The sequence below is a fragment of the Mastigoproctus giganteus genome, chromosome 12, assembly GCF_048544385.1.
Source record: "Mastigoproctus giganteus isolate SK-2022 chromosome 12, ASM4854438v1, whole genome shotgun sequence".
NCBI classification, from domain to species: domain Eukaryota; kingdom Metazoa; phylum Arthropoda; class Arachnida; order Uropygi; family Thelyphonidae; genus Mastigoproctus; species Mastigoproctus giganteus.
Window position 1 is genome coordinate 59,207,190 of NC_143586.1, and position 13,740 is coordinate 59,220,929.

Here is a 13,740-nt window from a genome sequence, read left to right on the forward strand (position 1 = left end):
AAGAAATGATCTTTAAGAAATGATTTTTTTTTCATAGTGACAAAATATACAAGCACACAGCCATCCATAAATAGTTCATACCTTTGTGTCCTGTGCACTAAGGTTCCTGACCTGCAGTGCTGAGGAAACAGCCAGTAACACCCCAGCTACTTTGCGATAAAGTCCTGGTCTAGCTCCATGCTGGACAACACCTTCCACTTTGACAGCTAGATGGGCAGTATGCTGAATCAGAATTGGCTCTCCAGCTACATGTGGCTGTGGAGATACAGCCAACTAGAAGAATAAAAATAAGTAAACAATTACCTTATGCTGAATCCTTTTTTTGCTATGAAAAAGTGTAGCAATATGTAATACAGTGTAGACAAGAAATATTTCAGTGGCTCACTAGTTTATTTATTTATTTTAGTTGTTTAAATATTCCTTTTCTTTTATATTTAGCAACACAAATCCACATGCATTTCATTTTTAGTTTAGTTTCAAAATATGCATTGTTGTGGGTTATTTTTTGCCCCCACAAAGACAACCAGTTCACATGGTATACAATAAGGGTAGTCAACCTTTCCCCCCCTAGCAATGTGCCATATATTATGGTGGAAAGTGTTGGATTTGATTACCACTCTTCTATATACATATATATATAAAAAAGCTAAAAAAATCCCATAAAAAAATTAAGGCGAGGGGCTTAACGAAAATTGATCATTCACCACTAATTCATACCTTGACTCACTTAATATTTTTGCTAAGCACTTGAAATAATTAAAAATAGAAAACAATTTTACATTTATGAAATATTATAAATGAGAAAATTTTCATGCAGAAGGAAAACACCAGTGTAATAAAAGTGGTGCGCAAACTTATTTCACTTGTGACCCCTTTATTAAATATAAAATTGATGCGACCCCACCATGTAAATACAGAGGTGGGATAACCAGATTTTTTGAGAAAAAATAGCATTTTATAAATTATAGAGTAGACAATTTTATTCGAGTACTGAGAAAGGAATAAAACATTTTTCTTTTTAATTTACACAATTAAAATAATTGTTTAATTGAATACAGTAAAAACAACAAATCAAATTCTTATTCTTCAATTAAAATTACAAACTAATAAAAAATTAACAATAACAAAACAAAACAATTAATGAGAAAGATGAGCCTGAATAACCGATAATATTTGGTCCATATTTGGCTCAATATTTGAAATTGCTAATCTCATATCATCTTCTGGAACGCTGTTTTGTTTTTATAGCTGTTAATTTTGAGAAACCAAAATTACATAAATATGTAGACCCGAAAGGTAGCAATGTTTGCATCACCATTTTTGATAATTCTGGATACTCATCTCGAAGAGAAAGCCAAAATTTTTCACAAGTTGTAATGTTGAAACGAGCACATAATGCTTCATCACACGACAGGTCAATAAGATCTTCCTCTTGCTCAATGGTATTTTCAGGGCATGAAGAAATATCAAAAGCAAAGGGATCACGAATGCAATACAACTTTTTTTCTGGAGAAACATGAAATCATTTGGAAAAATTGTTAATTAGCATTGTCAGGTTGTTGTTATTTGTTTTTTAGGAGCATTAGCAACTAAGGCCATATTGCTCCGGGGATATGCGGTAGTCATTTCCTGACCTTTCCGCATCCTCCGTATTTGGTGGTCACGGGCTTGAACCCCGGTCTGATCAAGAAGCATGTGCTATGCATTGTCAGGTGGGTGGCAATGATATCGCTAAATTGTAAAATGTCAATATTACTGCTATTAACAAAATCAGAAAAACATGGGAACGTTTCGTTATTATTACGCTCAAATTCAGTTTTCCAAAGATTAAGCTTCTTTTTGTAAGCTTCTATTTTATCACTGAGTATTAATATAATTGTTCCCTGTCCTTGAAGACTTAAATTTAAATCATTAAGTTTTTCAAATATATCAACAAGGTAACTAAGTTTTCCAAGCCATTTTTGATTTGTAAACAATTGGGCAAGGTTCTGATTTGTATCTGATAAAAAAAATGTTTGAAGTCAAAAAGACGTCGCAACACTTTACCACTGGACAACCACTTCACTTTCGTATATAAAAGAAGCGTTTCATAAGCAGATCCCATTTCATTACAAAGTATAGTGAAAAGTCTGCTATTTAAGCTTCTACGTTTAATAAAGTTGATCACACTTACTGCATCTTTCAAAACTTTGTACAAATCAGTTTGCATTTACTTTGCTACTAATGCTTTCCTATGTATAATGCAATGATTAAAAAGTGTATTTGGAGCAACTTCCTTTACTTTGCCCTTTAAACCTTTATTTTCTCCTGTTAATGCAGCCGCACCATCAGTACAAATTGCAACACAGTTCTTCCACATCAGATTATTTGTTTGAAAGAAAATATTTATAACATCATAAATATTCTCGCCCGTCATTCTTCCTTCCAAAGCTTTGCAAAATAGAAAAATCCTCCAAAATATTTTCCTTGTAGCAGTATCTGACATATACAATTAGTTGAGCAAGATTTGAAATATCTGTGGATTCATCTAACTGCATTGCAAAAATTGGACTTTCTCTCAATTGATTTAATAAATTGAATTTTGTGTTGTTTGCGATAACTGCAATACGCCGAGAGACTGTGTCTCTGGACAGAGGAATGGTTTTTAAATCGTTGATGTACTTTTCTCCATCCATAATTGAAATCAGTTTTATTGCAGCAGGGAGAACAAGGGATTCAGCAATAGCATGTGATTTCAATTTTTTTTCCTATTAAATACGAAACTTCTAATGATGCTCTTAAAGCTTTACAAGGAACTGTCATGTTTCTTCATGAAAGATTTCTGACCTTGTATGGCGTCGGCATGGCTTTTGAAAAAGGATTCACGTTTTTTTTATTAGCTCTGGATGTTTCGTATGCAAGTGCCTTTTTAATTTAACATGTTTCATGCTTTCGTTAGGCAGTTTTTCGTAGTATATTACACACAAAGGACGTTACTCATCATCAACACTGTAGGTGAAGCCGTACTTCATAAATTCCTCTTGATATTTTCTATTCTTTTTCGTTCCTTTCGATTTGGAATATGATGGCTCTCTACCAGAAATTGGTGGTTGCACTTCACTTGAAATAACGTTAGTGTCCAAATTTTCACACGATATAATATTTCTTACCTTATTAGCTTCTAAAGTACCTGTAGCAATATTATTGTTGTCACTCTAAGCCTTTTTGTTCTGATTACCCAGTTGTCCATGGTAAAATATATTTTTTTTCTTCTTAAAAACAACGATAATAATAATGAAATGTGCAATAGAAAAAGTAGCAGAAGAATGAAAAACACATCCAAGTTGTATGAAAGCACTGAATTACGAAGCAGAATAAAGTGCGCACGCAACACACTTGCTATATATATTTACTGCTACCGCATATTCGCACCTCTGGTCTTTAGGCAATTTGAGAAATTGTGCTGTAGCATAGCAAGCACGAATTAAGAGCTAAAGGGATTAATTGAATAGTACTTCTCAGTACTACTCATTGCTGAGTTGTACTGAGAAGTATTAATATATACTGAGATGATGGATCAGTCAGCCGCTTTTTGTCTCCATGGTCAGTGAGAAAATTAAGGCGAATTGCAGAAGCAGTAGGGTTCATTCGTATCTCAGTGACAAACAAGAGTCAATACGGTACTTTCAAAACATACATGGAATGCAAGGTAGTACTCAGAGGCGAGAGTATCCACATGCTAGTCAAAGAATTTTAAGCTCCAGGAAACGGATAAGTTTTTGAAAAATTTTGTCATTTTATTGACCTAACCATCATATTAAATAGTAATCTATAAGTAGCTTTATAGTCCTAGTCACACTCATTAGTTTATTTTAAATTTAACTGGAGATTTTGTAGGTTACTACTTAATATACATAGAACCTTTGTATCGTTCGAATCTTGCCACCATTGTTATAGTATTATAGAGTGAGTGGTAGAGGAATTCTATTTTTGATATGTAAACATCTTTGGCGGCACTTACTAAATTTCGGACAGTAGCAAAATCAATTTATCATGATTTTGCAACATGGAAATGACGTCATTTCCATTTCATAACAAAGGAAATCAGAGTCTGGAAAGGCAATTGTGCAAAGGATCATGGGAAGTGATCTTGGATATGCTCAGAGCTGGCATAAACCAGCTGGTTGCGGAAAAATGTTTATGATTTGGGGCATACCACTTAGGTGGCTTTGGGCTAACCATTGCCCACCCATGGCAGAAATGGCTTGGTAACCAGAGAAATGGATATCTTGAGGGCAGTGATCTTGGATATGCTCTGAGTTGGCATAAACCACCTCTGAGCACATCCACGATCATTACATGCACTTCACGCATGTAATGTAATGATCTTGGAAGTTGAAGTGCATGTAATGTAAGCATTACAGTACCCGTTTGTATTACTGAAGTAGTTGTATATTTCCATCAATAGGTGAATCAAACGTTTTTCTGCAACCAGCTGGGTCAGTCAAGAATATTTGAATCGGTTCACGATTCGGAGATAACAGACTCCAAATTACATGTATGAGTAGAATCTTTTGCTTGTCATTGGCCATTCTCATTAAGTTGCAGAAGTCCTTGTTGATCATCAGGTTTTCGTGTTTCTTTGAAATTGCACTGAGTCAGTTGAGCGTGGCGAGCTTTAGATCATCATTCATCTTGCTGTTTGGATGATTGTAAAAGTTTCAAAAGGGGTCTTCTCGCAGTTGCGTTACAAGGCTACGCAGGTCATTACCACATGCTTCGTCCTGTAGTCATTGTCTTGACACATCGTCTTACATATTTCAATCATTTTGAAATGGTCTAAGTCTGACTCATACAATTTACGATCTAGTATGAGCTCTTCATTGTCGTCGTAGATCCTGACACATTTCGTCTGACAGTATCTCTGTTTCCTCATTGCAAAATGGAATGTGCAGCATTACCATCTGGTGCTTGTACTCATTGAGATCCTGATCCAAGTCATAGTTTGGATAGAGAATTATGCATGGATACTGTCGTTTATTGCAGATCTTATACCGCTGCATGTGTAATTTGTGACAAAGCATGACAGAATAAAATGATCCAACATGATAGTATGATTGTAACAATACAATTACTTCTATTGTTGCAATCATAATATTCAACAAATGACTACAATCAAATGGGTAATTAGGCTATTGGCCTAACTGCTTCCAAACGTTGATTTGGTAGAGTAAGCAGTGCACGCGTGAGCATAAATTACATGATTCCGGTTCTAGCTGTTTGAAATTTAGTAGGTGTCGTCAAAGATGTTTATACATAAAACATCTTGAGTGCGTACAGGGTACACACGTGATTTTTAAAATTTTGTTAAATAGGTAGCTCTAAAGTTCAAATCGTGTAGGCTGGTGTTAGTTGGATAATTTTGTTATATATTATAATTTTTGTTGTTTGTTTGGTTTTTAGGAGCATTAGCATCTAAGGCCATATTGCTCCGGGATATGCGGTGGTCATTCCCTGACCTTTCCGCATCCTCCATATTTGGTGGTTACGGGCTCGAACCCCGGTCTAATCAAGAAGCGTGTGCTATGCACTGCTGCTCCTTCCCACCTGGCTACGGAGGCGCCTATATATTATAATTAACTTATAAGTTTCATGCGTACCAGCATAGACTAATATATATATATATATATATATTTTATATGAAAACCCCAAACACGAGAGGAATTTGAACCTATAGTACTAAGTACCATGCTTGGGATGGAGTTTGAGAAGACAAAAGAAGATATCTGTTGACATTAGACTTGAACTTCTGTAGATTGTAATTTTAGGGAAATACGTATGAAGGAAGGTTGTTCCAGAAAACAACAGCTGAATGAATAAATGAGGAAGATGAAAAGTTGGTTCTGTGAGTTTGAAGTTGGACAGTAAATGGATGTTGGCTGTTGATGGCACATGTTCAGACTGTTTTGAAAGAGAGAGAGAGAGTGGGGAATTATAGAAGCCAATTCAGAAAAACAGTGCTGGTGTAAGTATCTGTAGAAAAGGCATGCAGAAGAAACAGTAAGTCTATGAGACAGAGGGTGGAGAGACTCTGTTAGAGATCAGTCATTAAATAACCTAACTGCACTCTCCCAAATGGAATCTAGAAGCCTTAGAGAGGTTTTGGGGGAACCGCCCCAGATGTGGGAACAATATTCCATGGTAGGGCGGATTTGTGATTTATACAGAGTGAACAGCTGTTTGGAAGAAAAGTAACACTGAGAGCAAAAGAGAAAACCAAGTGTTTTTTAGTTGCAGAGGAAGCAATATTTGTAATGTACTTGTGCCAACACAGATTAGAAGTCAGGGTAGCATTAGCATTAGTAGAGGCATATGATGCAAGAAAGCAAGCTTATTCAGCATCAGCCAAAAAAAAAAAAAAAAAAAAAAAAACAACCACTACCCCCATTTCACCCCTCCGTTCGTTCTAAATACCTGTCCAGCTGAGCCTTAAATTTATTTAGGCTATCAACTTCAACAACAAGCGATGGGAGTCTATTCCACAAACCAACTGCCCGCTGGCTAAAGGCAAATTTCCGCACATCTATCCGACATCCATCCTTCCTCAATTTGAATTTATGCCCTCTCAGGTGATTATTCTGAGCAAGAGGAAGAATCCCATCGGCATTGAGCATGCTCAAGCCATTCAAAGCCTTATACACCTCTATCAGATCACCTCGCCAATGCCTAGTCTCCAGGCTCCTGTAATTTGCAAAACTTAAGCCTTTCTTCGTAAGAGCAACCCTTTGTTCCATTCACTAATCTTGTTGCCCTTCTCTGTACTCGTTCCAGCAGCTCTACACCCATCCCATCCACCCCTGGTGCCTTTTTTATGTTTATCCTCAGCAATTTCTCCTCCACTTTCCTCTCAGTTATTAGAAAATAATCTAGCTCACTGCCAATGTTTACTTCACCTACGACATTCCCCTTCCTGAATAACTCCTCATGTGTGAATGTAGATGCAAAATACTCATTTAGATTGTTAGCCACCTGAGCAGGATCCTCAACTGTTGAACCATCAACATCCAGTGGACCAATCTGATTCATCCTTTTCCTTCTTGAGTTTAAATAGGTAAAGAACTCTTTTCTGTTTTTCTTTGCGTCCTTTGCCAAGGATTTCTCATAATCTGCCTTTGCCTGCCTAATCTCCTTTGTGACTTGGAGAAGAATCACTACTGATAATCAGATCAAGAGTATTACTCCCTCTAGTTGCCTCCCGAACATGCTGGTGTAGAAAACAATCATCCAATAAATCACAAAAGCCCTGCTAGTGTGTGTGAGTGACCAACCGACAAATTCCAGTCAATATCTGGGAAATTAAAATCCCCCATTATAAGACTCTCTGATTTACTGGCCCATTCTATTTCCCTGTACAGTATCTTATTATACTCATCAGAGTCATTAGGCCTATAGCACACTCCTACTCTCAATTTTGATTTACCTATGCTTATGTCACACCAAACTGACTCGACACTGCCCTGTCCATCAATGTCGACTGGCTTCACTTCCTTGGATTTTATGTGTTTTTTAACTAATAGCATAACCCCTCCTCCCCTCCTGTCCTGTCTATCCTTTCTATACACATTGTACTCCCCAAATTCCAGTTCTGCATTCCTTATATCTGTGTGACACCACGTCTCTGATATCCCAACAATATCTGCCTTTGATGTTTTGAGCAATACCTCAAATTCATCAAATTTATTTACTAAACTCCTAGCATTGGTGTACACGCAAGTATACCTGCACTTGTTTCTATTCTTAGCTACCCTAACACAACCCATGTGTTTACTTGTATCCCAATGACTTCCAGCAGTCTCTGAAATATCCTGCATCTTGTTTTTCAGGCTTCTGCTCATTCCAATAGAAGCAGTGCAAGAATCTCTTTCACCTCTGCCAGTGGCTACTGTTAATCCATTAGTCTTTGTCTCCCCCCAAGCTAGCAGTTTTCCGACCCACCTAACACTGCCTCGATAGCATCAGCAAATATTCTTGCACCCTTTCTATTTAAGTGTATCCCATCCCTGTAGAAGCAATCTCTCCTGTTAACAAGTACATTCCAGGCTGAAAAAAATTCTACCCCTTGAGCCTTGCACAATCTTTCCAGGGCCGAATTGATCGACAAGGCCCTCATCATATACTCCCTCCTATCTTGTCTGGGCAGAATTGCAGACACTTTCAAATTTAACCCTACTTCACGGCTTTTTTTCAACAGTGACCTGTACTTGTTAAGTAATTCCGCTAGTCTCCTACTCTTAATGTCATTAGTGCCAACGTGTACAACTATATCACCTTTTGTGCCCTTAAAAGATGATATCTGCTCTACAACGTCATCAACCCTTGCCCCTGGCAGACATACCCTGGTCCTGTTCCACCTATCCTTTTTACAAAGCATGTTCCCCGTTTCCCTGACAATAGAGTCACCAACAACTACTAGTTCCTGTGGGACCAGCGCATTCTGCCTTGGGGGCTGCCTCTGTGTTGCAAGATGACCAAGTGCAAGCTCTGGCGTTGATGTGGGCAGCTGAGAGCTTGATGGGCCCCTCAATTTATTTCCTTCGAGGGCATCCACCCTGTCCTTCAAGGTCTCATATAGGCCCATAACAACACCGAGTTGTCGCCTAATTTCCTTGCACTCCTTGCATCGTGCACACACAAAGACATCCCCCATGGCAGTATCATGTCCCGTACCCGATTGCTCCGCAAACATCAAGCAAACAGTGCATCTTAAAAGGCTGTGATTCAGAGGGCAACTGCCCCCCTCAGTTCTTCCCTGAGTCACAGCACTCCCATTAGCTTGAGCCTTTTGCTTTGCTGCTCTGGTCAGAGTCATGATTTCGATTTAAATGTCAGTAAAATTACAATTTCAGAACAAAATTAAAACCTTAAACTTGTATCTTAACACAGTTATAACGCTATATTTAATTTTCAGTATCGAGTGTTATCTATGAGTTCCCTTTATATAACTTCCGTATCAAGTATGTGTTAATTATTTGTTACGTTTGTACTCAAAATCATATATATATAGTTAAAAGAACAATTTAATTGACAATGAAGTTTAACAAGATTAATAGATCTACTGATTAATTGACAATATTATATTATGCACTATACTATATAAAGCTAATGCTATCGAATGCCGGATATGCTGTATCGCGTTTCAGTAACGAGTGTTATCTACGAAGTCCCTTTATATAACTTCCGTATCAAGTTATGTAGTAATTATTTATTTTTACTAATTATTTATGTTCCGTAACCTAAGTGGTTATATGTTAGTTAAAAGTACAATTTAATTGCCAATGAAGTTCGACAAGATTAATAGATTTACTGATTAATTTTCACGTAACAATGGCGGCTGTTTATGAACGGTAAACACGTGTATTTGATACCCTTTCCGATATTAAGTAATACCTACAAATCTCTATCTAAGTTACTTTAACTTTAAGTACCGTAAATAGGAATATAAAGCTACTCCAGAAATAAGTTAATATGTCAATTTAAACTAATAAAGCAGAAAATAAATCAGAAAAAACTTCTATGTTCCAGTAGCGGCAGAAAGGCACGTCCGCACAGGAAACTCTCGTCCTCAAAGTTGGGTATTACCCAAAAGACATGATATATCTCTTTTGGGTAATACCCAAAAGAGATATATCATCTTGCCTAGAAATCGGAGTGTCACCAAAGATAAGCATATGAGCAGAGCAATCCTTTTTGTGAGATATAAGACAGGACTGAGTTTTAGAAGGATTGAAATCAACTAAGTTGTCTTTGCCCCAAATGGATAATTATCTGGAGATCAGCATTTAAGGAATTGGTAGTGAATATTCGAGAAGTTAAAGCTGATTGAGAAGGGCAAGGTGTCTGAAACTAGAAAGTGGAATGCAATGTGCTATCATCAGCAAAACTATGGATAGGATTTCCGGTCAATGGAAGAAAGACATTAATATACAAGAGGAAAAGAGTGGGGGAAAGAACTGAACCTTGGGGGACACCAGCATTAGTGGAGAAGCTAGAAGACAGCCATCTACCATCACTCTCAGTGAGTGGTCAGAGAGAAAACTGGATAACCAATTACAAAAAAACAGTTGGCAAACCATATGATGGAAGCTTGTTGAGAAGACCTTTATGTCAAACACAATCGAAAGATATCAAGAGCAACTGCTTGGGTTTCACTGAACTTTTCCATTGAATTTGTCCATAAATGGGTAACATAAGCCAGAATATCAACAGTGGATCGACACTGATGGAATCCATACAGATGATCATTGATCAGACAGAAGGTTTCTAGGTAGTTTTAGAGTTGGCGTTTAATTGATTTCTCCATTACTTTAGAAAGAGTAGAAGTAATTGCAATGGGATGATAGGATGGGAGGGATTTGTCATCCTTTTTAGGAACTGGCTGGATATGAACAAATTTCCAAGCAGAAGGAAAAACACCTTTTCAATAAGAAAGTGAAAAAAGACTGCAAAGAACAAGAGTAAGTTCAGGAGCACAGGTTTTGAGAACAAGTGGAGAAATACCACCAAGACATGAAGCTTTCTGAGCATCAAAATTCGTCAAAATCCTTCTGATATCCTTTTGATGGAAGGCCATAGGAGGCAATGAATGGAGTGTGTTGGGAACGTTGGCAGGTGTTTTACCAAGATCATTAATACATGAGTTGGAAGAAAAATGGGATGCTAGCAGGTCAGCTTTATCCTTGGCTGAAGTGACAATAGAACCATCTGGTTTTGACAGAGGTGGGAGCAGAGATGGACAAAAGTTGCGGCCAATAGCAAGCTTTCGTGTAGGCAGAAAATGAAACTGAATAATTGGAAACAAGCCAATTACGATATGCAACTTTTTCTCTTAGCACATTTATTGGAAAACCATGGTTTATATAAAGGACGAGATTTTAATGTGGAGTGTGGAATAAAGGATTCCATTCCTACAAGAATAATTTCACTGACACGATCTGAGCAAACGTTGACATCAGAAGTTTTGAAACAGTAATCCGACCAAGGAAAAGAAGAAAAGAAATCTTGCAGGTCATCCCATTTGTCGATCAATTCGGCCCAGGAGAGATTGTGCAAGGCTCAAGGGGTAGAATTTGTCCAAGCATTGTCTGTGCTTGTTAACAGGAGAGACTGCTAATTCAGGGATGGGATACACTTAAATAGAAAGGGAGCAAGAATTTTTGCTGATGTTGTTGAAGTAATGTTAGGTGGGTTGGAAAACTGCTAGCTTGGGGGGGGGGATTCACAGACTAATAGATTAACAGTAGCCGCAGGCAGAGGTGAAAGTGATTCTTGCACTGCTTGCTTTTATTGGAATTAGCAGCAGCCTGATTTCAAGGACTGCTGGGAGTTATCATGGAATAAGTAAATATATGGGCTGGGTTAGGGTAATTAAGAGTAAGAACAGGTGCTTGTATACCAATGCTAGGAGCATAGTAAATAAATTTGATGAATTTGAAGTGCTGGTCAAAAGATCAGATGCAGACATTGTTGAGATATCAGAGATGTGGTGCAGAATTTGAATATGGGGAGTAAAATGTATGGTGAAAGGACATACGGACATTACAGAAGGGGGAGGGCTTTTGCTCTTAGTTAAGAAGCACATAAAATCTAAGGCAGTGCATTCAGCTGGCATGGGTGGTCCAGTCAGTTTGGTGTGACATAAGCACCAGGAAAGCAAAAATGAGAATAGGAGTGTATTATAGGCCTAATTACTCTGAAGAGTACAATGAACAACTGCAAATTAACAGAGCAGGCCAGTAAATCACCTCATAGTTTTCATTCATTCACATTTATGCAGTTTAACTTGAGAGAACAGCTAATTTAGAGTTTTTAATGTTATTAAATATGGTATTAAATATGGTATTTAATATTGTTTTATCCATTCAGGATAAAAAAAAAAAAGGATAGACAAAATAGGAGGGGGTAATGCACTTAGTTAAGAAGCACATAAAATCTTGGTGCCTCCGTAGCCAGATGGGCAGGAGCAGCAGTGCGTAACACACGCTTCTTGATTAGACCGGGGTTCGAGCCCGTGACCACCAAATACGGAGGATGTGGAGGAAAGGTCAGGGAATGACCACCGCATAGCCCCGGAGCAATATGACCTTAGTTGCTAATGCTCCTAAAAAAAAAAAAACCAAATAACAAAATATAACATAAAATCTAAGGAAGTGCATTCAATCAACATGGGTGGCCAGTGCAATGCTGAGTCAGTTTAGTGTGATAAGCACTGGGAAAACAAAAATGAGAGAATTATTGTGTTAAAGGCCTAATGACTCCGATGAGTACATCTAACAACTGTATAGAGAAATAGAGTGGGACAATAAATCAGAATGTCTTAAAATGGGAGATTATAGCTTTCCAGATACTGACTGGAATTTGCGGATTGGTCACTCGCAGAATAGAAAGACTTTTGTGGATTACTGGATGACTGTTTTCTACAGCAACATGTTAGAGAGGCAAAAAGAGGGAGTAATACTCTCGATTTGATTTTCAGCAGTGATTATTCATGCATTAAGAATCTGCAGGCAAAAAAAACCACTAGGTGGCAATGACCACAGGGTATTGATCTGGTATTTAATTAAAAATGTACCTATCATCAAAGATCAAGGGAAGGGTTTTTGCTCTCATAAAGGTGACTACAGTGGTCTCAGATAGTTTTTAAATTCTATATAGTGGGATCAACTGATGATGTTACCATAAACAAATTCTAAATCAGAAGTGTTCAAGCAATTAATCATAGAAGCTACTAGGCTTTACATATCTATTAAGAAATACTCTTCAAGGTAAAAAAAAAAAAAGTAAAGTGCAGCCATTATCAACCCACTGCAGGATGGAAGCCTCCTCAACAATTCATGCTGAGGGAAATGGACCATAATCTGCCACGCTGGTCCAGTGCGGGTTGGCAGATTGACCGTATTCAGCAGTCAGGGGCTTGAACCCCGGTCTACTCAAAGAGCGTGTGCTACTGCACTCCCGCTCTTGCCCACTCGGCTACGGAGGAGCTTCAAGGTATGGAAGCCTAAATGGATTTCAAATGAACCGATGAGACTTGGGGCAGAGGAAAAAACATGCATGGGATGAGTATAAATTACCAAGTGACATATAAACCTATGTTTATATGTCACTTGGTAAAAAAAAAAAAAAAAAAAAAAAAAAAAAAAAAAAACTGATTCAGTATTTTGCACCTATGTTCACACATGAGGAATTTCTTAGGGATGTAATTCCAGCAGTTTATAAAACTCTAACAGGGAGCTAAATGATTTTATAATAACTGAGAGGAAAGTGAAAGAGATATTGTTGAAGTTAAATACAAGAAAGGCATTTGAGGTGGATGGGATCTATCCAATTATATTAAGAGAGGCAACGAAAGAAGTAAGCAAACCCTTAGCCATAATTATGAGGGCATTCTTGGATTTAGGGAATTCTGTGTGAATGTATTCCCAATTCACAAAGGGGATTCAAAAGGTGACAGGAGTAATTACAGACCTGTTAGTCATAGCCTAATTCATTCCAAGACCTATGTATACCAATCAATACTTTTAAAAATACGTTTTTTATGGCAATTTAATGTACAGCAGTATAAAAGCAAAGGATAATTATAAATATTTGCAGTACAGTAATCAAATGTTTATTGAAATTAAAAAAATTACAATGAGTAAAATATTTCAAATGGCTGATTTGAGCACTTTTCTTTCTTCCTTTCATCATAAATTTGCTTGTATG

At 37.4% G+C, this 13,740-nt stretch overlaps 1 protein-coding gene across 7 annotated transcripts in view; it reads right to left on the reverse strand.

The window, feature by feature from the left end:
* Window positions 1-13,740, reverse strand: part of defl (Integrator complex subunit 7) — a 273,951-nt gene that overhangs the window by 12,614 nt on the left and 247,597 nt on the right. For all 7 annotated transcript variants that reach the window (XM_090386497.1, XM_090386499.1, XM_090386498.1 and 4 more), the window contains one exon: window positions 82-273. In XM_090386497.1, the coding sequence (XP_090242623.1) occupies window positions 82-273 (192 nt within the window). The remainder of the gene's footprint in view (window positions 1-81; window positions 274-13,740) is intronic.